General features: G+C 37.9%; 1 protein-coding gene across 12 annotated transcripts in view; it reads left to right on the top strand.

The window, feature by feature from the left end:
* Positions 1 to 27,600, top strand: part of LMBR1 (limb development membrane protein 1) — a 217,178-nt gene that overhangs the window by 63,798 nt on the left and 125,780 nt on the right. For 4 of the 12 annotated variants that reach the window (XM_055347386.2, XM_055347388.2, XM_055347393.2 and 1 more), the window contains exon 4: positions 966 to 1,105. The exons of the other annotated variants lie outside the window; for them this stretch is intronic. In XM_055347386.2, coding sequence (XP_055203361.1) covers positions 966 to 1,105 — 140 coding nt within the window. The remainder of the gene's footprint in view (positions 1 to 965; positions 1,106 to 27,600) is intronic. 12 annotated transcript variants of the gene reach the window in all.

Raw genomic sequence — 27,600 nt, 5'->3', positions numbered from 1 at the left:
TTTAAAAAATATTTTCTTATATTTATTTTTACTTTCTTCCAATATTAACTTTAATAGAACTTTAATATCCATTCTATCTCTAATATTAGTGAAGTTCTTTTTTCCTTTGCCAATTTATTCTTTTAAAATCTTTTAAAAAGTTAGGTGTTTCTTGTAGAAAATAAAAATGTTTCAGAAATGTGTAACTGAGAAGGTGAAAGCACCTTATAATCCCTCTTTCCTATGGGATTGTTACATGTCATGCTGGATTTTTTTGTACCTCTGTATAAATATGCATTTGGTGGGGGGAGAGCATGTTTTACATTTATTGTCCATGCTTTTCTTCATTTTTTTTTGTTGACTTATTTTAGATATTCTTCCATATTAGTACCTATTAAAGCTATCTTTTTTTAATGACAAAGTAGTGTTTTAAATATTAATAGTACAATACTGTTTAATAGTTTTCTGTTATTACTATAGTTTATTTAATCTTTACCCATTGAAGAGATGTCAGGCCAATGGCTTTCTAAGTTTTTTTCCCTCTGAAATAAACATTTTAAATTAATTTGTTTTTTTATACTGCTTTCATAGTAATTTTTTCACCTCAGTTGTTGCATTGCTGTTAGCATATGTTGTCAAAGTTGTTAATTAAATGCAATTGTGAAATAAATACTTCTATTTAAAAGAGGAATGAACTACAATTTTTTCTTTGTAAAATATGTGAAGTACTGTGTCTTCAGTATGTCTTTCTTTTAGGTACTATTTGTTAGACTTACTGACCTTTTCATAGAGTAACGAGTTTTAGAGTTTAGGTTAACTTCTAGGCCCATATGTATATCATTTGTCTCCCAACTACATATATTTAATAAAGTTCTTAATATAATGCTTTTTTGATTAAAACATTAAAGAGTTTGCATTCTTTTTGGTGACTTTCGTGTTCATTGCTTTTTCAGATCACTTGTGATGGTGACTCTCCTTTCTTGCAGGTTGTTTTTGAGCACGTTCACTCTCGCAGTGTCAGCTGGGGCTGTTTTGCTTTTACCCTTCTCAATAATCAGCAATGAAATCCTGCTTTCTTTTCCTCAAAACTACTATATTCAGTGGCTAAATGGCTCCCTGATTCATGGTTAGTATATATTGCGTAATATAATCACAATTAATATTTTAATTTTTTACTGCACATATTTTTAGATTTTTCTTTTCTCAGTTTTCTTCATAATTTGTGACTTCCTCCAGTAAACGATTTGGGTCTTTAATAATGTCAGAAAACCAGATTTTACTTATCATTTCTATGTTTAATTAGTTGTGAAAGACTTTTCTCTTAGTCAAGAAGCAGTGTTTATACTTATGATTTTGATCAATACATTTTCATTTCAGTATTTAGCAAGAGTATTTTGGTTCATCTGACTATGTCAGAAGAACTCAACCTCCATTTAAGAACTAGAAAACTGGCCGGGCGTGGTGGCTCATGCCTGTAATCCCAGCACTTTGAGAGGTCGAGGTGGGTGGATCACCTGAGGTCAGGAGTTCGAGACCAGCCTGGCCAACATGGAGAAACCCTGTCTCTACTAAAAATATAAAAATTAGCCAGGCGTGGTAGCACGCGCTTATAATCCCAGCTACTTGGGAGGCTGAGGCAGGAGAATCACTTGAACCTGGGAGGTGGAGATTGCAGTGAGCCGGGATCGCACCATTGCCCTCTGGCCTGGGCAAGAAGAGTGAAACTCCGTCTCAAAAGAACTAAAAAACAGCAGCTGTAGTTTCTATTTTATTTATTTGCTAGTAGTTTCTTTAGTCATTTCAAAATATAGAAGGGGAAAAACACTCTATGTCAAGTACAAATAGGTATCATGGTGTATTGCTTTGTAGTCTTTGGGAAAGCCACTGTCCTCTCACCGCGGCTTCCTGTTGTCTTAATTGGGATGATAAATAAAACCCAGCTTGCCAGCTTGTTTTTGCAATAGGAATGATGTATGTAAAGTAACTGTCTTTTAGTAGGCACTTAATAGGTGGTAGCTATTATGATAGTTATTTAGGCTGTGAGGTGTTTTCTTCTTTCTGAAGAATCTTACTGTTTTTACAAATCAATTTAGTGTATGTAAACTGAACCCTTGTCTCTCATAGAACATGCTGGCGTAATTATTTTTTGAGTTCTAATTTATTTTTATTTTTTAATGTTTTAATTTTAATTTTTGTGAGTACATAGTTGGTGTATATATTAAAGGCATGCAAGCAAAAGACTCACATCAGGGTAAACAGGGTGTCTATCCCCTCAAGCATTTATTCTTTGTTAAGATTTTGTAATTACGTTTTAGAATTATAGCTCTTAGGAATTTGGATATCTTTCTTGCTCATCATGCCCATACCCGTCTCTCATTTTATTAGTGTTGATTTGTGTTACTAGTAACTATATTACTAATTATTATTTTGTTAATTTTATTGGTTGTTGGTGTTATCAGTGTTAATAGTTATTTTAATTTGTTATGTATTTCAATTTCTTCATCTCATTTTAAGGTAAAAGTTTTTTGAAAATTTTTTTTCTTAGTAAGAACCTTATGAGTTAATGGTAAAATGTCCTCCTTTGACAATATTTAAGCTAAGTTGCCATTTGACTTAAAAATATATATCAGAGATAGCTTGTTTTCATTAAATTTGTATTATAGGTCAGTGAATTTGGAATTTCTGAGTTAACATAAAGACGTGTTAGGATCTCAAATCCAGGGAAAGAAATGGAATAACTTGCTTGTGTGGTAGCGTTACAGCTAAGTATGCTTTCGTTTTTATCCAAGGAAAGAAATAGAATTTCTTGCCTGTGTGGTAGCATTATAGTTAAACATGCTTTCGTTTTTATCCAAGGAAAGAAATAGAATAGCTTGCCTGTGTGGCAGCGTTACAGTTAAGTATGCTTTCGTTTTTATAGTAGGCATTTTGCATTTGGAAAACATCACTTTTTTTTTTTTTTTATTGAGATAGGGTCTCACTCTGTTGCCCAGCCTGGAGTGCAGTGACACGATCATGGCTGTCTGCAGGCTCCACCTCCTGGGCTCAGGTGATCCTCCCACCTCAGCCTCCCAGGTAGCTGGAACTGCAGGTGTGTAACACCATGCCAAGCTAATTTTTGGTGTTTTTTTTTGTAGAGACAGGGTTTTGCCACGTTTCCCAGGCTGGTTTTGAACTCTTGGGTTCAAGTGATCTCCCACCTTGGCCTCCCAAAGTGCCGGGACTAGACATGTTGCCAGGATGTCACTTTTTATGTGTGACACGTGATTACTTGAGTTGCTGTAGAAGGCTGTGGTGCATTAGACTAATAATGTATATTCTTTTTTCATTGCTATTATGTTCATGGTGCTGTAATCCAGTGGAAGAAAAAGCAAGTTTAAATTTAAGAGATTACTAGTTTTATATGTAAGATAAATATACTTATTTGTCTGATTTCCTGTCTCTTGTTGTTTGAGAAAGTATAGAAGATAGTTTTTGTAGGTGATGCTCCCTTAGCAATCCCGTAAGCTTTTGCTGAGACTGTGGCCCCATATATTAAGAACAACAGCAACACCAACCGCTCCCTTATTTTTTTCTGCTCATAAAGTAGTGTGTGCTCACTATACAGAATATAGAAAATACTAAAATGTAGAAACAAGGAAAACTCCACATTTTTTTCAGCGTGCGCGCGCGCGCGTGTGTGTGTATATATATATATTGTTGTTGTTGTTGTTGTTGTTGTTGTTGTTTTTGAGATGGAGTCTCTCTCTGTTGCCCAGGCTGGGGTGCAGTGGTGCAATCTTAGCTCACTGCAAGCTCCGCCTCCCAGGTTCATGCCATTCTCCTGCCTCAGCCTCCTAAGTAGCTGGGGCTACAGGTGCCTGCCACTATGCCCAGTTAATTTTTTTGTATTTTTAGTAGAGACTGGGTTTCACCGTGTTAGCCAGGATGGTCTCGATCTCCTGACCTCATGATCCGCCCGCCTCAGCCCCCAAAGTGCTGGGATTACAGGCGTGAGCCACCGTGCCCGGCCGCATGTGTGTATTATATATAGCCTATGCAATTTATAGCTTTAAAACCTTTAATATTATATTGTGTTTTCCATACCTTTTATGTTCTTCAAAACCATTTTTAGTGGTGTAACCTGAGCCGTGTATTTAGCAATATATTAAGCTAATGGTTTTCAAAGGCTATTTCATCATTTTAAAGGGTGGAACCATTTATCCCTCCAGTGACTTGCTACTTGCATTTTTTTCAGATTTGCAATAGAAAACAGCTGAGTTGTTCCTCAGATACCAAACCCACCCTGTCCTCTTTGTGAAACATTTCACTTCACCAGTAAACTGTTGTTGAGCATCTAGAGGATTTTTAAATTTTCATTATTATTTGGGTTTCTGACAATTGCTTTACATGGAAATTAGAATGAAAATTATTAGGCTAATGAATATTAATTGCTAAACTGTTTTCTAGAATTACTCGTTTATATTCTCTTGATAGACCATGAAGGTGCCTCTTGTTTTTAACCATAAACTTAATAACAATGAATATTAGCATCTTTAAAATCTTTTCCATTTTCATGGATAGAAGATAGTTTCTCATTATTGTAATGTTAATTTAAAAAATTTTTAGTCAGATAGGACATTTTAATTTTAATTTATAAAATATAGAAAAAATTATCTGATAATTTTTTAATTATACATATATGATAATACATATATCATTTTATTTTTATTTATTTATTTTTATTATTATAATTTTTTTGAGATGAAGTGTTGCTCTGTTGCCCAGGCTGGAGTGCAGTGGCGCAATCTTGGCTCACTGCAACCTCTACCTCCCGGGTTCAAGCGATTCTCCTGCCTCAGCTTCCTGAGTAGCAGGGACTACAGGTGTGTGCCACCACGCCCAGATCATTTTTATATTTTTAGTAGAGACAGGGTTTCACCATGTTGGCCAGGCTGGCCTCAAACTCCTGACCTCAAGTGATCCACCCTCTTCGGCCTCCGAAATGCTGGGATTACAGGCATGAGCCACCGTGCCCAGCCCATGTATCATTTTATTTGATTAATGTCCTTTGCCCTTTTTTGTGGTTGTTGCTTTTTTCATATTGAATTTATGATCTCTTTGTTTGAACACATCAGCTTTTCATTTCAATTTTTATACATGTTTTTCTGATTGTTATTTTGCTTTTTAATATTAATTGCTTTTTTCCAGAATTTGAATATTTTTTATAATATTTGGTTTTTCTTTTTCTCTTGGTGTCTCTAATTGTTTTTGTGTTTAGAAGATTGTTTCCCACCCTGAGATATGACAGCTAGTTGTCCCAATACCATTAATTGAATATTCTTTTCTGTACTGATTTTTTATGCTTCATTTTCGGTAAGCTAAATATTATATTAGCATTTGTTTCTGGGCTCAGGTATGCAGGTTTTGGAGTCAGATAGACCTGGGCTTGAATTTCAAATCTGTCTGAAACCCTTGGCAACCTTGAGCAAATTGTTTACGCTTTCAGAGTCTCAGTCTTTTATCTATAAAATGACCATATCAAGGTCTAGTTTATAGAATTATTATATGTACTAAGTGGAATATATGTATAGTATAAAGTACCTAGTCTATTGCCTGGTGGCCAAGAGTAAGCAGGAAATAAATGCTGAGTTTTACTTTCTGTTTTTTCCCTCTGGTTTGTCTGTCTATTCCTATGCCAGTGCCATATTGTTTTAAAGACTGTAGTTTTGTAATACTTTGCTCCTACTAGGTTTTAAAAAGTTCATACATTTTATGAAGGTTTTCGTAAGCAAAGGCATGTATTTTGTGCAATATGGGACATTACAATGCTATGGAAATTTGTCTTTTAATTGTTTTGTCTGTGTTAGGGAAATGTATGTGTATAAACATGTTCGTGTGTGTTTAAATAAATAAATATTTGGTGGGGAGATTTGGAAAACAAAAGTCACAGCTAGCAGATTGGGTCCTTAGCAGTGGCTGTAGCCAGGCCAGCCTTGGTGAGTAGAAGTCCATGGTGCTGGGTCCATGTATGATCTCCGTCCCTACCATCATGGTGACTTTGTTCCTGAGCCCACTGGGCAATGACAGGGGTGGCTGGGGAAGGAGGCTGACTAGTATCCACAGAGCCAGTCAACCTATCCACTTAATTATTAAAATTCTCCTCTGCTGAGGTCACCCTTTGGTGAGCATTCACATGGGACACAAATACTTCCACATTTTTTTCCCATTCAAAGAGGTCTGTTCATGTACCTCATCCCAATTTTCTTATTTCCAGTTTTCCAATTGTGTTTCTTCAAGACTCTGAGCATCTGGCCAAACCATTGGCCATGGTCCATTAATATGTAATAATCACACATTTGGCTATTTCTCTTTCCAAGCAAAGCAGACCACCAGATGTACAGCCCATAGTTCTGCCCATCGGAGAGTTTCCCTTCACCGCTGTCCTTTTAGGGATGTTCCAGAAAGGGGCAGTAGTGCTGCAGTTGTCCACTAACGTGGGGGCTTGCATATCATGCAGAACCATCTGTAAACCAGGCCCAGGTCTTCCTCCATCAACTGATTTTAGGGAACTCTCCAGGAGACTGTAGGTGCAAGCTGGGAGAGAGAAGGCAGCGTAGCGGGAGTGGGGACCGTTGGCATTGGTGGCACTTCTTTATGTAACTTGTGCCTTTAGGGCCTACTTAGGCCCAGACATGTACCACTTCCATTTGATGATGGAATGCTGCTGTGCACACCCAACTTTCTGGCTTGGTGAGTCGGAAAACATTCAGTTCATGATGGGCAACTCAGGTCCCATGGTAACTTGGTGGTCCATGTTTCAGCATTCAATCCCTACTAAAGCCCCACAGTGGGCCAAGAGCTGTTTCTCAAAGGCAGTCGTTACCCACAAGGATGGCAGGGCATTGCCCCAACATCCTAAGGGCCTGTGCTGCAGTTCACCTTGAGAGGAACCTGCCAAAGGCTCCACACAGCATGAGTCTCTGCCTCTGCCCTTTCAGACACCCTTGGATCTGCTGGGTCATGTGGCCCAGGAGGCAGAGCAGCCTGCACAGAGCCTGGAGCTGCTGCAGAGCCTTCCCTCGTTCTGGGCTCTACTCAAAACCAGCAGCTTTTCAGGCCGCTCAGTAAACCAGCTGGAGCAACACACGCAGATGAGAAATGTGTTGTCTTTGAAGTCGAGAGAGGCCTCCTAGATGTTATGCCTCTTTTTTGATGCAGGAGGCGCCAGATTCAACAATTTATCCTTCACCTTAGAAAGGATATCTCCATATACCCTACAACACTGGACCCCTAGAAATTTCACTGAGATAGAAGGCCCCTAAATTTTTGTCAGATTTATTTCCCACTTTTTGACACACAAATGTCTTACCAATAAGTTTAGAGTGGTTGTTACTTCTCACTCACTAGTTACAATCAGCAAAATATTGTCAACGTAATGGGCCAGTGTGATATTAATATCCTATGGAAGGGAAAGGTGATCAAGATTCCTGTGAACTAAATTATAATACAGGGCTACAGAATTTATATACCCTTGACGTAGGGCAGTGAAGGCGTATTGCTGGCCTTGTCAGCTGAAAGCAAACTGCTTCTAGTGGTCTTTACTAACAGGGACAGAGAGAAAAACATTTGCCAGATCAGTAGCTGCATACCAGATAGGTGGCATGTTAATTTGTTCAGGCAATGAAGCCACATCTGGTACAGCAGCTGTAATTGGACTCACCACCTAGTTAAGCTTAACGATAATCTTCTGTTATTCTGGAAGCTCTGTCTGTCTTCTGCACAGACCAGATAAGAATCGAATGGGGGTGTAGTGGGAATCCCCACCCCTGCATCTTTCAAGTCCTCGACGGTGGCAGTAATCTCTGAAATCCCTCTAAGAATGCAGTATTGGTTTTGGCTTACTGTTTTCCCAGGTAGATGCAGTTCTAGTAGCTTCCACTTGGTCTTTCCCACCATAATAGCCCTCACTCCACAGGTCAGGAAATCAGTGTGGGGATTCTGCTAGCCATTCCATTCCATTAATTGCCTTCTAGAAGAGAGGAGACAACCACAGGATGGGTTCAGGGACCCGCTCTGAGTTGGGCCTCTGCTAAAATTCCATTGATTACCTGACCTCCATAAGCCCCTACTCTGACTGGAGAGCCACAGGGAAGGTCTTCTGGGATCAGTGTCAGTTCAGAGCCAGTGTCCAGAAGTTCACGAACGGTCTGGTTATTTCCTTTTCCCCAGAGCACAGTTATATCACTAATATTCATTTGTCAATCTGTCATTTACAGTTTTGTGACATTTATGGGATTCTGTGAGTACTCAGAAAATGTTCAGATTCCTTTAATCTCCCATGGAGCATCTGTTCTAGTACTTTCATGTTGAAAGTGTTCAATAAATATTGATTGATTGAAGGAATAAAAGTCATTATAATTATATCATTAGGAATATTTTGGCAAAAGTGAATTTGAGAGGAAATTTAATGGCTTATTTTATAAAATTGTCAGTATGGATGTTTTTGATTGTGCCTTTAATGTGTAAATCACATATGGATTAGAGGCTAAATGTGTTGATAATGCTTTTTTTGTATGTGCAAATATATTGAGTTTGGCTTAAATACAGTGTTTGGATTTTGCATACAGGTTTGACATGTATGTGTTAACCATATTACCTTGGAATGCTACTTTACTTTTCTGGGCAAGAATTTTGTAACATAAATAAAATAATAACCTTAGTAAACTGTGTCATGTAAGCAAGATGTATCTCTGTCTGCAGTGAGAAAATAGCTTGAAAAATGTGATACAGAAAAATGACACTGGAGCACTGGAGTTAGGAGACCTGATGATGATCCTCTGGCCTCTGGGTTTTGGCTGGTGGTTGTCATCACTTGTCAGCTTGATGCTGTGAGATGTGTTCTGTCATTCACACAGTGTGGGTCCATGACATGCCAGCAACTGTAGTTTGTTGTAGGATAGGGCAGAGATGACAAATTAAAATGGTAGTGTAAGTTCTTTTTGTTGTTAAAATAGGAAAAAGGGTTAAAAAATGGACCAAAAAAATAAAATATCCACTTCTATACATTTTCTATATCTTGTGTACTGTTAAAAAATTAATAGGAAAATATGAAACTCTTCACTTCCGTAAGTTGAAAAACAATGATACAGCTGCTTTGTGGGTTTTCCTTTTGGGGTGATAAAAATGTTTCGGAGTTAGGTAAAGGTGGTGGTTGCACACCATTGCAAATGAACAGTTCAGTGCAAATGCCACTGAATTGTTCACTTTAAAATTGCTAATTTTAAGTAATGTGAGTTTAATATCAAAATAAGAGCTAAATAACAATAAAAATTTGGAAGATAGGAAAATGATGGAGTTAGATTGTACCCTTAAATAAAACCAGGAAATAATTCTTCAGTTTTTGAGTGATTTTTCCCCAGTGGGGCCCAATTTTGGCTAAGCTGTCCACTCACTTATGACCAGAGATAGAGACAAAACAAACATTTGTGACATGAATGCCCAGTTTGAGATTGTCTGTTAAAATATAACCACAATGAATCCGACAAGTCGCTGCAAGGACTGTGTGCTTTATTTTGATTTGTCATCAGGAATAGGCGATACACTGTTTGGACATCATGAAGGAACAATGCAAAATCCATCCTGTTAAAATTCATTTTTAAGTTCCACAGAAGATCCAAAAAACCAAACTTTTAGAGTATAAGCAGTCAAACTTAAGAAAATATTATGTTTACTTATGAATAGATGCTAAGTCAAAAGTAAGTCCCTAATAAATTTTAATGTACTGTTGTTCGCTAAATGTTCCTAGTCATTTGGGCTCAGTAGTTCAGTCATTTATCATAATGTGTATCCAGATAGTTACTGGATATTGAGGTATTGTTTATAACATTACAAATAGAAAAATCCTAGTGTTTGGGATAGGAAATTAATCATATCTTGCCAGATCCAAACAGTGGAGTGCTTTTCTGGCCATTATAGATGATAATGTAGGTATTTGTTGATATACAAAGATACCAGAAAAAAACCCATATTTACGATCCAGTGCCTATTTTGTAAAAAGAAAAAAGAGTACATGTGTAGGTAGCTGCACCAAAAAATACCTGGAAGGGTAAATACAAAGAGTTTAACTGTTTTTGTAGGATTTTATGATATGCATTTTTTTTTTTTTGGTATTTACGTTGCATTTGGTGTTTGCATTTATACAAGGGACATATTATTTGTTTTTTAAGAAAAAAGTTATATGAAGATAAAAAGTCCCACAACTCACTGGTAGTTGTTATTTATTTTTCTTCTAAGTAAATAAGCAGAGGCTATTCTAATTCTGAAGTTCTCTCTCTGTCTGTCTCTGTCTCTGTCTCTCTCTCTCTGTCTCTTTTTACCCCAAATCAACAGTGGCTAATAATTCTGAAGTCCTCACACTACTTGAAAACAGACTGTAATCTCTTTTCTAAGCCTTATGCTTTGTTGGTAGAATTTTTAAAAATTGTATAAATTACTTTTTTATAATTGGATTAGATCTTTAATTCTACTGAAATATTGGTTGAACTTTTGTCATTTTGGAAATTATTGAGTATGGCTGAACTCTGATTAATTTTTTAATTTAAATTCATGAAGGCTTTTGTCTATGTGAGGAAAAATGATAAATTATTTCCTCTCTAGTATTGTATATTGTAGTTTGAAATATTTTGTAACTCCAGCAGATGGAGCTAGAAGTTAATGCATCCTATGGTGATCTGGAAATTCAGTCTTGTTTTGTTTTATTTTAAACCACAGTTAAATAACTTTAAATTCAAATACCTTTTCTGGGGATGGGCATTGGATATCTTTCAAATAGGTTTCTGTTATAGTGTTGCTGAATTTTTTAGGGTTTTACTACTATATGGAAATATGTAATTTTACCTTTCTAAAGCAGAGAGATTTGATTAATATTTATTTTACAAATTAATATGAAATAATGTATAATGAAATATATGTGTTGGCCCTAACAGTAATTTTTAAGAATGATTTATCAAAATTATAGAATATTATTAAGGAATATGTATGTGTGTATGTTGATGTATATTTATAAAATGTTAGAAATTTACTAAGCTTTGCAAAATTGCCAAGAATGTAATTACTACTTAGCAATATATCTTAGATACATTATTATATCTATGTATTAGATGTTCTTCTCATAATATTTTTACTTTCTTATGTATTGCAAATTGTATTAGATTAGCATAAGTTGAGTCTGAAATTTTCACATTTATTTATTCTGGCTAATACACTTACTATTTTGCATTTAATTACCTAGGTTGAAAAAAGCTGGTTGATCAGTACATGAAAAAGGCATCTAATTTCTTGACAAACTAAATTAACTGGTATTTGGAACCCTTCTTGATTCAGGGTACTGAATCGTTTTCTTCAGTTGTCCAACAGACATTGCTGCTTGTTTGATCTACTGATAAAGATTTCTTCACCCCGTCTCCCATCACTACTAAAAATACAAACGTTAGCCTGGTGTGATGGTGCGTGTCTATAATCCCAGATACTCGGGAGGCTGAGGCACAAGAATCACTTGAACCCGGGAGGTGGAGGCTGCAGTGAGCCAAGATTGCACCACTGCACTCCAGCCTGGACAGCAGAGTGAGACTCTGTTTCCAAAAAGAGAAAAGAAAAAAGGAAGAAAGAAAAAAAAAATATTTTTTCATTTAGCTTTTGATAAACTATCTTTGTTTTAATAAAAGTAAGTGTATTGGTTAGTCAGAACAGATACTTTTTAGTGATTTGTGAGCATTGCCTAAGGCAAAGTTTTATTTTTTTAACTTTGACATCCAGAGAAGAATTTGAATTTTACTGTATAAAAGGGACATGTATGATTAGAAAGATAAATTCTGGAAGCATGTATGTTTATGGATCAATAACAATAGAAAGAGCCTTCTTTTATGCTCCAGAATTTATCTTTTTAATCATACATGTCCCTTTTATACAGTAAAATTCAAATTCTTCTCTGGATGTCAAAAGTTAGAAATAGATTTTAAACTTTTTTTCTTCTGAATATAAAAGCATAGTGGACCCTTAGTATTCGAGGATTTATATTCATGGTTACAACAATTTGAGAGCAATATTTGAGGCTCCCCAACACGTGGTAATTTGTAATTTTGCTGAGGCTAAAATCTAGACTGTGCACTCAGAGAAACTAGTAAGTAAAGTGAGCCACGTGGCTAATGAGTGAGCCTAGCTCAGCATCCCCATCTCAGTTTAGCTTTATTATTTTCTGCCCTTTTAATTCATTTTATGGGGGGAATTATATGATACAGGGATCTGGGGAATTTTGAGTTTCACAAAGATGTTTAAATATATGCTTTGTGGATTTTAGAGGACTTTATATGCTTCTTATAGAAAACTTAGAATATCCAGACAAAAAAATCACGCACAGTTGTGCTACATTGATATTGTTAATTAGTTGGGGTATTTATTTGCAATTGATTTTCTATGCCTGGTTTTTGTCATTGTCGTTTTAAAATATTTTCAATATCACCTATGTATATAGGTTTTGCTGGTTAAATTTTTTTTTTTTTAGTGAAATTAATGAGAATAATTCTTTAAGGAAAGGGTTGAGAGCTAACTGTAGTTACAACTTGCATCATTTTGTTGTTGTTATATGGTCTAAATGCTGGTGTATGTCAGAACTTTTCAGTTTTTTTGTACTTTTTTTTTTTTTTGAGACGGAGTTTCACTCTTGTTGCCTAGGCTGGAGTGCAATGGCATGATCTTGGCTCACCACAACCTCTTCTTCCCAGGTTCAAGCGATTCTCCTGCCTCAGCCTCCCGAATAGCTGGGATTATAGGCGTGTGCCACCATGCCTGGCTAATTTTGTATTTTTAATAGAGATGGGGTTTTTCCATATTGGTCAGGGTGGTCTCGAGCTCTCAACCTCAGGTGATCTGCCTGCCTTGGCCTTCTAAAGTGATGGGATTACAGGTGTGAACCACCGCGCTTGGCCTTGTACCATTTTTATGATGTTGAGACAGGGCAGGGAAGAGGCACTGACATTTGTTTAACGTATTGGGTGTTAATTTATCTTCTGTTCTTCGTAAGAGCCCTGTGAATTATAGCCTATTGTATACCTGAGGAAACTGAGTGACAGAGTTGCAGTCCCTCTTCAAGGTCACATATTTGTGATAGGTGCAAATCCAGGCTGTTAGACGTAAAGTGCTACGCACTTAGCTATCTGCCATTGAGAACTGGTGAGGTTTTAAAAATCACAAATTGTGTGAATACCTTGATTTTGTTAGAGTACAGTATAGTACACTAAACAGATATAATATATTCAATATTTTACTGAAATTAGATTTTTAAAAACCTTTCTGTAGTTGAAAGATGTCCTGGTGTTTTAAGAAGCCTTGATTGTACATGTACACACCCACATGTAAACAACTGAGAAAACAAATGCAGACATGTTTTGTTCCGTTTTACAAAACTGATTGCAGGCTCAGTTAAGCATTTTGTTTTATGTTGATAGAATTAATGGAATATCATATTCATTATTTCCTTTAGTAAAATCTTACTAAACTAATATATTCTTTTTGGCAGATAATATTAAGAAAACTCAAAACATTGTTCCTTTTTCACCCAGAATGTTAAGTATGAGACATTATTCAGTCATATGTAGAAAGAAAAAGAGATCTGGGATTTAATCCCAGGGCTACCATTTGTAAGTTGTGGAATTTGTGAGGAATTTATTGAGTCTCTTTTAAGAAAACGTTCAGTTTATGGGTGCGTTGGCTAAGGGGATCTTAGGTTCTCTTCTGCTCTGTATCTTATTCTTGGTGCACTAAAATAAGAGTAAGCTTTTATTTATTTTGAACAGATGTTAATTTTAGATTCTTACAATTGTATCTGTTCTGCTTAAGTATTGAAATAAATATGTATTTTAGTTCGTTAGAGGAAAGAGGTTATTTCAGTCTAAAACAATTCTTTGTGTGGAAAAGATAAAAAAAACTAGGACTTTTTTTCTTCAAGAGATGGTGTTTTTTCTGAATGTGAATTCAAAGTAGCAGGTATTGAACAGTGTAAAGGAACTTAACCAAAGTGAGGCTTTGCAATTATTTCATTATTATTTTAAAATTTTCTAATACAACATCATTTGAGTAGACTTTATTTTCTGAGTGTATCAAAGAACGTAATAGAAAGAATGTGGGAAAAGGAGAAAAAGAATAAGCTTGATGATATCTGTGAAGCATCCTGGAGGCCCACTGTAGAAATGTATACTGGAATAGTTAGGTTTTAGGAATTTGGGGCAAGAGAATGAAGAGAGCGTATATTTCACAATAGGAAGCAGTATTCCATCTAGTAAGAGAAAACTAAGACATAGGAGTTGAGGCTTACTCTTTTAGTAATAAACAGACTTTGTTTTGTTGTTGAGTTGTATGTTGAGAGAATTAAACAAGGGGCAAGGATATCAATAAGTATTTGGGGAGGCCAACTTGAAATAGAGTAGGTAACTACAGTTTTAAAACATTTTTTCTATGATCAACAAATCCATTAGGATAGATAGGTAGTGAAGAACAAGCACTCTTTGCTGATGTTTTATGCCCAGAGCTTTTTCTATATTATTGAGGACTAAGGCTCAGACGTGGAGTACGAAAAATTAGGCCAGGTGTGGTGAGCCTGTAATCCCAACATTTTGGGAGGCCGAGGTGGGGGGATTGCTTGAAGCCAGATCAAGACCAGCCTGAGCAACAAAACGAGACCCTGTATCTACAAACAACAAAAAGCCAGTATTCAAGTGTTGGTAGAGAAACACTTTAAAAGCTAAATAGTCTGGCTAAGGTGGAGTAAGGTGGGCTGGATATATACCTTCCCACCTGAAACGACTAGGTTTTTGAGAAACTATAGGCAAAGAAGGACAATAATCCCCAGAGATGGGGGCAAACAAGGTGCTGCCTTGAGAGAATTTCCACACTGCAGTACAGAGAGGGGGATCCCAGGTGGAGCTGAGCAGTGTTCTGGGTTGAGAACCCAGGAGTTTTGAGAGACCAAGAAGGGGCTAGAGTGTACCAGGCAGAGTACTGGAAAGGAGATTGCTGCACAGAGAATCATTTTGTTTTACACTGATGGGTAGAATTAATGGGATATCATTTTCTCAGTTCGAACGTTTCCCGTAGTAAAACCTTACTAAACTGGTGTTCTGTTTTTGGCAAATGAAGGCCCTCTGTGTAGAGTCTTACAGGCTGAAATCAAGATGTTCGCAGGGTTGCCTTCCTCATTGGAGGCCCCGGGGAAGAATTTGCTTTCAGACTGCTGGCTGAATTTGGTTCTTTGTAGTTTTAGGACTGAGGCCCTCATTTCCTTCCTACCTCTCAGCCAGGTGCTAGCCTTTGTTTCTAGAGGCTGCTTGCCTCTTTTCTCTTCTCTTCCGTGTGATACCCTCTAACAAAGGTGGGTCAAGTTTTTCTCTGACTTCCCTTCTGCTGCATCTTTCTGACTGCAGCTGGAGAAAGTCCTCTGCGCTCTTGTGTTTTCTCTCCCTCTCTCCCTCTTTCTGTCTGTCTCTCTCTTTCTCTCTCTCTCTGTGTGTGTGTTTAAAAATCACATGAAAGTCTCATGTAATTAGATTATGGCCACCTGGATAATCCAAAATGGTCTTGCTGTCTTCCTATTTGAAGGTCCATAACCTTCATTACACCTGCCAAGTCCTTTTTGCCATATGTACTGAGGTGAGTAGTATCGTGTTCCCCCAAAATTCAGGTTCACTCAGAACATCAGGATGTGAACTTATTTGGAAATAACAGTCTTTGTAGACATAATTAGTGAAGATGAAGTCATCTTAGATTAGCGAAGACCCAAATCCAAAGACTGGTATCCCCCTAAAAACATAAAGCAGAGACACAGACATACAGGGAAGAAAGCTGTGTGAAGACAGAGGCCAAGAATGGAATAAGGGCATCAGCAAGCCCAGGAATGCCAAAGATTGCAGGCAGCCACCCACAGATAGTAGGAAGGATTCTTCCCTGGAGACTTTGGAAGGAGCGGGGTCCTGCTGACACCTTGATTTCAGACTTCTAGTCCCTGGAACTGTAAGAGAGTAGATTTCTGTTGCTTGAAGCCATTCGGTTTGTGGTGCTTTGTTTCCTCAGTTCCAGAAAACCAGTACACCATGCAACATACTCACAGAAGGCTGGGGATTCAGGCATGGGGACCTTGTTCACTATGCCTACCTTGAGTCTGCAACTGCGATGTCAGAATTCGTAGACAAATACATGAAAACAATTCTTTTTTTTTTGAGACGGAGTCTGACTCTGTCGCCCAGGCTGGAGTGCAGTGGTGCAATCTTGGCTCACTGCAACCTCCGCCTCCCGGGTTTAGGTGATTCTCCTGCCTCAGCCTCCCGAGTAGCTGGACTACAGGCATGTGCCACCATGCCCAGCTAATTTTTGTATTTTTAGTAGAGACGGGGTTTCACCATGTTGGCCAGGATGGTTTCGATCTCTTGACCTCGTGATCCGCCTGCCTTGGCCTCCCAAGGTGCTGGGGTTACAGGCGTGAGCCACCGCGCCCGGCCAGGAAAACAATTCTTATAACTATTCCATATGTTCCAGAAACTTAGAGGAAATGTTGAACATACTGAGATGTAAAAGATGTAAAAAAACAAACTTCTAGAGATGAAAACTATAGCATGTGATGTGAAAATATATAAAACAGTAGATTAATAGCAGATTAGACATTGCAGAAGAGATTAATGAATTTGAGGACATAGCAATAGAAAACTATTCAAAAGTGGGGCTGGACGCTGTGGCTCATGCCTGTAATCCTGGCACTTTGGGAGGCTGAGGTGGGTGGATCACCTGAGGTCAGGAGTTCAAGACCAGCCTGGCCAACTTGGTGAAACCTCGTCTCTACTAAAAATACAAAAATTAGCCAGGCATGGTCGTGCATGCCTGTAGACTCAGCTACTTGGGAGGCTGAGGGAGGAGAATCGCTTGAACCCGGGAGAGGTGGAGGTTGTAGAGAGCCAAGATTGCGCCACTGTACTCCAGCCTGGGCGACAGAGCAACACTCCATGTAAAAAAACAAAAAACAAAAAAATCAAAAAACTATGTGAAAGTGAAACACAGAGGGAAAAATGGCTGAAAAGTGACAATAGTGCTGTAGTTTGGATGTTTATTCCCCCATACCTCATGTTGAAATTTGACTCCCAGGGCCAGGCATGGTGGCTCACACCTGTAATCCCAGCACTTTGGGAAGCCTGGGTGGGTGGATCACTTGAGGTCAGGAGTTTGAGACCAGCCTGGCCAACATGGTGAAACACCGTTTTTACTAAAAATACAAAAATTAGCCAGGCGTGGTGGTGCATGCCTGTAATCCCAGCTACTCGGGAGGCTGAGGCAGGAGAATAACTTCAACCTGGGAGGCGGAGGCTGCAGTGAGCTGAAATTGTGCCACTGCACTCCAGCCTGGAGGACAGAGCGAGACACTATCTCAAAAAAAGAGAGAGAAATTTGATTCCTAGTGTTGGAGGTGGATCTAGTGGGAGGTGTTTGGGCCAGTGGGGCAGATCCCCCAAGAATAGATGAATTCCCTCTCGGGAGGTGGGTGAGTGAGTTCTTTATTCTCATAAGAGCTGGTTGTTAAAAAGAGCCTGGCACAACCCCCTCTCCATTGCTTCCTGTCTTGTCCTGTGATCTCTGCATATGCCAGCTCCCCTTCGCCTTTCGCCACGAATGGAAGCAGCTTGAGGCCCTCCTCACAGCAGCTGTTAGCACCAAGCTTCTTGTACAGCCTGTAGAACTGTGAGCCAAATAAATCTCTCTCTCTTTTTTTTTAATAAATTACCCAGCCTCAGGTATTCCTTGATGGCAATGCAAAGTGGGCTAACACACAGGGTATCAGTGATGTAGTTGGTGTTTCTAAAGGAGGGGAGTTGAGAAAAATATTTGAAAACTTAATGGCAGAAACATTTCAAAATTGATGAGAACTATAAACCCACTGATTTTAGAAGCTTAACCAGTTCTATGTACAAGAAACATGAAGAAAACTGTACCAACGCACGTAATCTGATGGCTCAAAATCAGTGATGAAGAGAAAATCTTAAATGCATCTACAAAAAGAGACACGTGAAGTTCAGAGGAGCAATAATAAGAATCACAGCATGTTTCTGGTGGGAAACAATGCAAGCCAGATGACGTTGTGACAGTGTAGCAACAGTGTAGTCAGCCCTCTGGATCCGTGGATTCTGGATCTGTAGATTCAACCAACCACGGATCACAAATATTGGAAAAAAAGATGGTTGTGTTTATAGTGAGCATGTACAGAGTTTTTTCTTCTTATTCCCTAAACAATGTAGTATAATTATTTACATAGATTTACACTGTATTAGGTATTATAAGTAATCTATGGATGATTTAAAGTATATAGGAGGATATGCATAGGTTATATGCAAATACCATGCCATTTTACATAAGGGACTTGAGCATCTGTGGATTTTAGTATCTATGGGAGGTCTTGGAACCAATCCCCTACAGACACTGAGGGAGGATTGTACTAAAAGAAAAATCCCAGCCAGTCTAGTTTTATCCCCAGTGAAAATATTTTTCAAAACAAAGGCAAAATAGTGATAGTGTCAGATACACAAAAGATAAAAATTCATCATCAGCAGAGCTGTACATTAAAAAAATGTTACAGGTTGTCCTTCATGTGGTAGGAGGTGGATAGGAGATAGATATCTAGGAACCGTGAGCTAAACAAACCTGAGGGAATATATCTTAACTCATTTCCTAACTCTACAAAATGAAATGAGCACTAGAAGCGGCAGTTTATAGGTAGAGAAGCTTTTTAAAAATCATGTGTTTAGAAAAGATAATTGGCTGTTTAAAAAATAGTAACAATGTATTATGAATTTTATTATATATGTACAAGTAAGTTATGTGACAACGATAACACACAGGACGAAAGCCATGGAAGCACACTGTTGTGAAGTTCTCATGCTCTACGTGAAGTGTTATCTTTTTTTTCTAAGTGACAGCAAGTTTATTAAGGAAGTAAAGGAATAAAAGGAATGGCTATTTCTTTGGCAGAGCAGCCAATAAAATCATCTGAAGGCAGATTGTGATGAGTTAAAGGCATATATGATAAACCTGAAGACAAACCAGAAATAGCCCAACAGAGATATAGTGAGTAAGTAAACAAAGGAAATAAACTAGAATCATAAAAAATACTTAATCTGTGGGAACGTAGAAGAAGGGAAGCTAACACATGGGGCAAGTAGAAAACAAAAAGCAAGTTGATAGATTTAAAGCTAACTATATCAATAATCACTTTAAACGTAATGTTCTAAACACTACAACTAAAAGGCAGAGATTATCAAATTGAATATAAAAGCAAGACTGAAGTATATCTGCTTGCAGGATACCCACTGTAAAGACAAAACTAGGTCAATGGCAGTAGGAGAAAAAAGATATACCATGCTAATTTTAATCAGAGCAAAGTTGGAGTGGCTATATGATTATCAGACAAGGGCAAAGAATATTACCAGTCATAAAGAAGATCATTTCATCATGTTGAAGTGGTTTGTTCACCCGAAGAGCCTAATGATACTTAGCATATATCTGCCTAATGACATATATTAAGTACATGAAGCAAAAACGGAAAGCGCAGTCAGAATCACAATTACATTCACATATTTCAACACCCTTCTTTCAATAATTGATAGAACATATAGAAGAAAAAATCACGATATAGAAGATTTGAATAATACTATCAACTGACTTGACCTAATTAACATTTATAGAACACCCCAGAATAGAATACATATTCTTTTCCAGTACAATGTGGGCATTTACCAAGAGAGATCACATTCTTTGCCATAAAATAAGTCTCAATACATTTTAGGATTTTAAGTCATACAAGATACACTCTGTAAGGACAATGAAATTAAATAAGTGTCAGAAAACTTACCTAGAAACAATCTAGAAGATCCCCGAGTATTTGGTAATTGATAACATACTTTACAATAACTCACTGGTCAAAGGATAATCAAAAGGGAAATTTGAAAGTGCTTTGAACTGAATGAAATGAAAATAAAACATTTTAATATTTGCGGGATGTGTCTAAAAAGTTTTTAAAGGTCAATTTATAGCACGAAATACCTGTATTACAATAGAAAAAAGGCCTCAAATCAGTTTCTGCAGAGTCAACGAATAGATCCCAAAGAAGGGAAATCTTTCTTTAAAAATCTTGAGAGAAGAAATCAGTGAAATAGAAAACAGGAAATCACCAAGAAGAACACTGAAATTGATAAACAATGCCAGACTGATCAGCAAAAAAGAAGAGACCAATTGCCAGTATTAGGAATGAGAGAGGTGACATCACTACATATTGAACAGTGATTAAAAGGATAATAATTGCATATTATGAACACCTTTATCCAACAAATTCAACAACTTAAGAGAAATGGACAAATTTCCTTAACAGGCAAAAACTATTAAAGCCTTCTCAAATATTCTGGGAATGTTAGAAACATTCTCACAAATAAAGCTTTAGGCCAGGAGGATTTACTGTCAGTTCTGTCATATAGTTAAGGAAGAAATAATAGCAATTCTGCACAGATTCTTCTAGAAAATTGAAGATGTGGGAATATTTCCTAATTCATTGAGGTCAGCATTACCCTCATACTAAAACCAGGCAGACAATACATGAAAACTGAAAACTGCAGGCCAGTGTCACGAACATAGATGCTTAAGTTCTAAATAAAATTTTAGCAAATCAAATGTAACACTGTATAAAAATGATAATACATCATGACTTTTGCAAAGCCAATCCATGTGATTTTATTAACGTGCTAGAAAAAAAAAAGTCATATGGTCGTAACAATACATGCAGAAAAAGCATATGACAAAATTCAATATCCATTTCTGGTAAAATCTCTCAGCAAAGTAGGCCTGAAATTGGATGTTCTCATCCTAATAAAATGCATCAGGCCGGGCGTAGTGGCTCACGCCTGTAATCCCAGAGCACTTTGGGAGGCTGAGGCGGGTGGATCACCTGAGGTCAGGAGTTCGAGACCAGTCTGACCAATGTGGTGAAACCCTATCCCTACTAAAAATATAAAACTTAACTGGGCATGGTGGTGTGCACCTGTAGTCCCAGCTATTCGGGAGGCTGAGACAGGAGAATCGCTTGAACCTGGGAGGTGGAGGTTGCAGTGAGCTGAGAAATCGCACCACTGCACTCCAGCCTGGGCGACAGAGTGAGACTCCGTCTCAAAAAAAAAAAAAAAAAAAAAAAGCATCTACAAAAAACCTACTGGTAACATCATACTTAATGGTGAAAGACTGGATGCTTTCCCCCTGAGATCAGGAACAAGGCAAGGACATCTGTTCTTACCACTTCTATGTAACATCATTCTGGAGGTTTTTTTAAAAAAATAAGTCACTGAAGTTGGAAAGGAAAAAGTAAAACTGTTTCACAGATGATATTTTCTATGTGGAAATTCTGATGGGATCTGTTATAAAAAAGCTATTGGAACCAGTAAGTAAATTCTTCAAAGTTGCAGGATAGAAGATCAAGATACAACAATTGTATTTCTATATACTGGCAGTTAATAATTGGAAATTGAATTTACAACCCAATATCACTTATATGCAATAGCATCAAAAATATGAAATACTTAGGGATGCGTGAGACCTAAGTACTATAAACTATAAGACATTGTTGAGAGAAATTAAAGAGTACCACAATAAGTGGAGACAGATACTGTGTTCATGGATTCCAAGACACTTGTCTTTATCAGTTTGGGCTGCTATAACAATACCATAGACTGGGTGGCTTACAATACAAAACAAATATTTTTTACAGTTCTGGAGGCTGCAAGTCCCATATCAGGGTGCCACCATGGTTAGGTTCTTGATGAGGACCCTATTCCTGGCTCACGGATGGTTGTCTCCTTGCATCCTTCCATGGCTGAGAGCAGAGACAGAGAAAGCAAACTCTTTTCTGTCTCCTCCTATAGGGGCACCAACCCATCATGAAGATTGCCCTCTTGTGACCTAACTACCCTCAAGGACTCCTGTCTCTAATAACGACCATCACACTGAGGATTAGGGTTTCAATTATGAATTTGGGGGTGGGGACAGAAGCATTCAGTCTGTAACAACAATATTAAGAGGTCAGCTCTCCTCAAGTTGATATAGATTCAACACCATGCCTGTCAAGATTCCAGCATCCTTTGTAGAAATTGACAAGCTGATCTAAAATTCAGATGCAAATTCTATGGACTTAGAATAGCCTAAACAACTTTGAAAGATAACAAAGTTAGAGGATTGACCATCTGACCTAAAGACTCTTTTAAAGCTACAGTAATCAAGACTGTGTGGTGTGGCTGGGCACGGTGGCTTATGCCTGTAATCCCAGCGCTTTGGGAGGCCAAGGCAGGCAGATCACTTGAGGTCAGGAGTTCGAGACAAGCCTGACCAGCATGGTGAAACCCCGTGTCTACTAAAAATACAAAAATTAGCCTGGTGTGGTGCATGCACCTGTAATCCCAGCTACTCGGGAGGTTGAGGCAGGAGAATTGCTTGAACCTGGGAGGCGGAGGTTGCAGTGAGCCGAGACGTGCACTCCAGCCTGGATGACAGAGCAAGACTTTGTCTCAAAAAAAAAAAAAAAAAAAGTGCATGGTGTTAGCATAAAGATAAACAGATCAAATCAGCAGAATAGACTGTCCAGGATTAGATACATACATATATTGTCAATTGACTTTTGACAAAGGTGCCAAGGGAATTTAGTGGGAAGATGATTTTTTTTAAACAAATGGTGCTAGAACAATTTTTTAATTATAGGCAAAAAATGAACTTCAGTCCATACCTGGCACCATTCGCAAATTGTAACTCAAGGGATCATCGACTTAAATGTAAATCCTAAAACTATGAAACTTGTAGAAGGAAATGTAGGAGAAAGTCTTTGTAACATTGAACTAGGCCATAATTTTTTAGGTAGGATAGCGAAAGCACAATCCATAAAAGAAAAAAATGGATAAATTCGACTTCTAATAAATTTTGTTCTTTTAAAGATACTGTTAAGAGAATAAAGAGAGTCTACAGACTGGGAGAAAATATTGACAAATCACATACCTTATAAAGGAGTTGTATTCAGAGCATATAAAGAATTTGTCAAACTCAGTAATTAAAAAAAAAATGAGAAAATGGGCAACATTTGAAGAGATACTTAGCTAAAAAAGACATGAATAGATGGCAAATAAGCTCATGAACAGATGTTCACATCGTTATTTATTAGATAAATGGGAATTAAAACAGCAATAAGATATTCCTGTGTACCTGCCAGAATGGTTAAAATATTATTTTTAGTGAAAATGTGGATGAACTTGATCTCTGCTGGTGAGAGACTGTAAAATACAACCACTTTGGAGAACATTTTGGCAGTTTCTTAAAATGTTAAACAGGTATCTACCATATGACCTATGTATTTCCCAAAAGAAATGATCGCATAGGTCTACACAGACTTGTACATGAGCATTTATGACTATTTTATTTTTAATAGCCACAAATTGGGAACAACATAGATTGTTTGCAGGTGAATGGATGCAGTCCAATAGCGATTCAATCTAATCTCAAAATAGTTGTGCTAGATAACAGAAGCCAGACAAAAACAAGAGTATATATCACACAATCCATTTGTATAATGTTCTAGAAAATCCATCTTTTCTTTTTTTATTTTATATTATTATTATTGTACTTTAAGTTTTAGGGTACATGTGCACAACGTGCAGGCTTGTTACATGTGTATACACGTGCCATGTTGGTGTGCTGCACCCATCATCTCGTCATTTAGCATTAGGTATATCTCCTAATGCTATCCCTCCCCCCTCCCCCCACCCCACAACAGTCCCCGGTGTGTGATATTCCCTTTCCTGTGTCCATGTGTTCTCATTGTTCAATTCCCACCTATGAGTGAGAACATGCGGTGTTTGGTTTTTTGTCCTTGCGATAGTTTGCTGAGAATGATGGTTTCCAGTTTCATCCATGTCCCTACAAAGGACATGAACTCATCATTCTTTATGGCTGCATAGTATTCCATGGTGTATATATGCCGCATTTTCTTAATCCAGTCTATCATTGTTGGATATTTGGGTTGGTTCCAAGTCTTTGCTATTGTGAATAGTGCCGCAATAAACATACATGTGCATGTGTCTTTATAGCAGCATGATTTATAATCCTTTGGGTACATACCTAGTAATGGGATGACTGGGTCAAATGGTATTTCTAGTTCTAGATCCTTGAGGAATTGCCACACTGACTTCCACAACGGTTGACAGTCCCACCAACAGTGCAAAAGTGTTCCTATTTCTCCACATCCTCTTCAGCACCTGTTGTTTCCTGACTTTTTAGTGATCGCCATTCTAACTGGTGTGAGATGGTGTCTCATTGTGGTTTTGATTTGCATTTCTCTGATGGCCAGTGATGATGAGCATTTTTTCATGTGTTTTTTGGCTGCATAAATGTCTTCTTTTGAGAAGTGTCTGTTCATATCCTTTGCCCACTTTTTGATGGGATTGTTTGTTTTTTTCTTGTAAATTTGTTTGAGTTCATTGTAGATTCTGGATATTAGCCCTTTGTCAGATGAGTAAGTTGCAAAAATTTTCTCCCATTTTGTAGGTTTCCTGTTCACTCTGATGGTGGTTTCTTTTGCTGTGCAGAAGAAGCTCTTTAGTTTAATTAGATCCCATTTGTCAATTTTGGCTTTTGTTGCCATTGCTTTTGGTGTTTTAGACATGAAGTCCTTGCCCGTGCCTATGTCCTGAATGGTATTGCCTAGGTTTTCTTCTAGGGTTTTTATGGTTTTAGGTCTAACATGTAAGTCTTTAATCCATCTTGAATTAATTTTTGTATAAGGTGTAAGGAAGGGATCCAGTTTCAGCTTTCTACATATGACTAGCCAGTTTCCCCAGCACCATTTATTAAATAGGGAATCCTTTCCCCATTGCTTGTTTTTGTCAGGTTTGTCAAAGATCAGATAGTTGTAGACATGCGGCATTATTTCTGAGTTCTTTTCTAAAGTGCAGAGTCAGTGGCTGACTGGGAATCGGGGAGGTGGGGAGTGGCAGGAGGCAGGGATTATAAAAGGATATGAGAAAATTTGGGGGTGATGGATGTGTTTATGTTCATTAGCTTAATTGTGGTGATGGTGTCATTGGTGCATTCTCATGACAAAACTTATCAAATGATGTACTCCATGTGTAGCTTATTTTATGTAGCTCAATAAAGCTGTTAAAAATTAATATTTCTTATTTTTGTATATGTTATAATTTTGTTCATTTTGTACTGACAATTGAGAATTAATTCTGAGACTACTTATTTAGTTCAGCCTGTGACTTTTTTCCTGAGAGAGTCTTTTCCTGTTAACATTTAGCTATATGGATTGTAATAGTTTGTTTATGGAACTCATTTTTATTGATTACTCAGCACTGTAGCAGGCATTGGGAAATAAAAAATGAGGTGGAGAAATATATTCATGCCTCATGGACCTTTGATCTAGAGATTTGTAATGATACATTTGCAAGCATCTCTAAAGAATATAAGAAGTTTAGGGGCCAGGCGTGGTGGCCCATGCCTGTAATCCCAGCACTTTGGAAGGCCGAGGCGAGTGGATCACCTGAGGTCAGGGGTTCAAGAGCAGCCCAGCCAACATGGTGAAACTCCGTCTCCACTGAAAATACAAAAATTAGTCTGGCGCAGTGGCGCGTGTCTGTTATCCCAGCTACTCAGGAGGCTGAGGCAGGAGAATCGCTTGAACCCGGGAGGCGGAGATTGTGGTGAGCCGAGATTGCGCCATTGCACTCCAGCCTGGGCAACAGAGTGAGACTCCATCTAAAAAAAAAAAGGTTAGGAAATGGTGGAATTTATGTTGCCTAAAAACATTACAGCATATTAGAAGGAATAGCTTAATTTTTTCTTGCTCTGGGACAAGGGCACGTTTCTGAACCTGAAGTCCGTCTGTAAAACGGGGGACCTTCCCTCATAAAATATTAAGGTGGTAGCTGGCTGAGTGCAGTGGCTCACATCTGTAATCCCAGCACTTTGGGAGGCTGAGGTGAGTGGATCGCTTGAGCCCAGGAGTTTGAGACCAGACTGGACAACATGGTGAAACCTCATCTCTACAAAAAATACAAAAATCAGCCTGGCATGGTGGCATGCGCCTATAGTCTCAGCTACTTGGTAGGCTGAGGTGGGAGGATCACCTGAGTCTGGGATGTCAAGGCTGCAGTGAGCCATGATCACACCACTGTCTCAGAAAAAAAGATAGCACCTTAACGTATCCAGAACAATGCCTACTATGTTACATACCTAACAGTGACAGGCATACCTTGGAGATACTGCAGGGTTGGTTCCAGTGTACTGTGATGAAGCGAATGTGGCAATAAAGTGAATCACACAAATTTTTTGATTTCTCAGAGCATATAAGAATTATACTTAACACTATAATGCCATTTATTAAGTGTGCAATAGCAATATGTGTACATGTCTTTATTGCTAAAAAATGGTAACAATCATCTGAGCCTTTAGTGAGCTGTAATCTTTTTGCTGGTGGAGGTCTTGCCTTGATTTTGCTAAAGGTTGCGTGACTGTGGCAATTTCTTAAAATAAGACAACAGTGTAGTTTGCCATATTGATTGACTCTTCCTTTCACAAAAGATTTCTGTGTAGCATGTGATGCTGTTTGACAGCATTTTACTCACAGTAGAAGTTCTTTCAAAATTGAAGTCAATCCTCTCAAACCCTGCCTCTGTTTTATCAACTAAGTTTATGATATTCTAAGTCCTTTATTGTCATTTCCACAATGTTCACAGCATCTTCACCAGGGTAGATTCCATCTCAAGAAACCACTTTCTTTGTTCATCCCTAAGAAGCAGCTCCTCGTTCATTTCAAGTTTTATCATGAGATTGCAGCAATTCAGTCACATCTTCAGGATCCACCTCTAATTCCACAGTCCTCTTGCTATTTTTTACCACATCTGCAGAGACTTTCTCTACTGACGTGTCAAACCCATCACTTCCAAACTCCAGGTGAGGTTGATATTTTGACCTCCCATGAATCACAGATATTCTTAATGGCATCTAGAATGGTGCATCCTTTCCAGAAGGTTTTCAGTTTACTTTGCACAGTCCATCAGAGGAATCTGTAGCAGGTATAGCCTTACAGAATGTATCTTAAATAATATGACTTGAAAGTCAGAATTACTCCTTGATCCATGGGCTACAGAATGGACGTTGTGTTAAGGCATGAAAACATTGATCTTCTTAAACATCTCCACCAGGGCTCTTTCATCTCCATCAGCAGGTGCATTGTCAATGAGCAGTAGTATTTTGAAAATCTTTTTTTTTTTTTTTTTTTGAGTAGCAAGTCTTAACAGTAGGCTTAAACTATTTAGTAAACCATGCTGTAAACAGATGTGCTGCCATCTGGGCAGGTTTGTTGTTCTTGTTTATAGACCACAGGCAGAATGGGCTTAGGGTAATTCTTAAGGGTTTTAGGATTTCTGGAATGGTGAATGAGCACTGGCTTCAACTTAAAGTCACTTTCTGTATTTGCCCCTAACAAGCGAGTCAGCCTGTTGATTGAAGCTTTGAAGCCAGACATTGAAC

This window comes from Gorilla gorilla, chromosome 6 (assembly GCF_029281585.2).
Source record: "Gorilla gorilla gorilla isolate KB3781 chromosome 6, NHGRI_mGorGor1-v2.1_pri, whole genome shotgun sequence".
Classification (NCBI taxonomy): Eukaryota; Metazoa; Chordata; class Mammalia; order Primates; family Hominidae; genus Gorilla; species Gorilla gorilla.
Note: the sequence above shows the minus strand (reverse complement) of the source record. Positions and strands in the feature narration are given on the sequence as shown.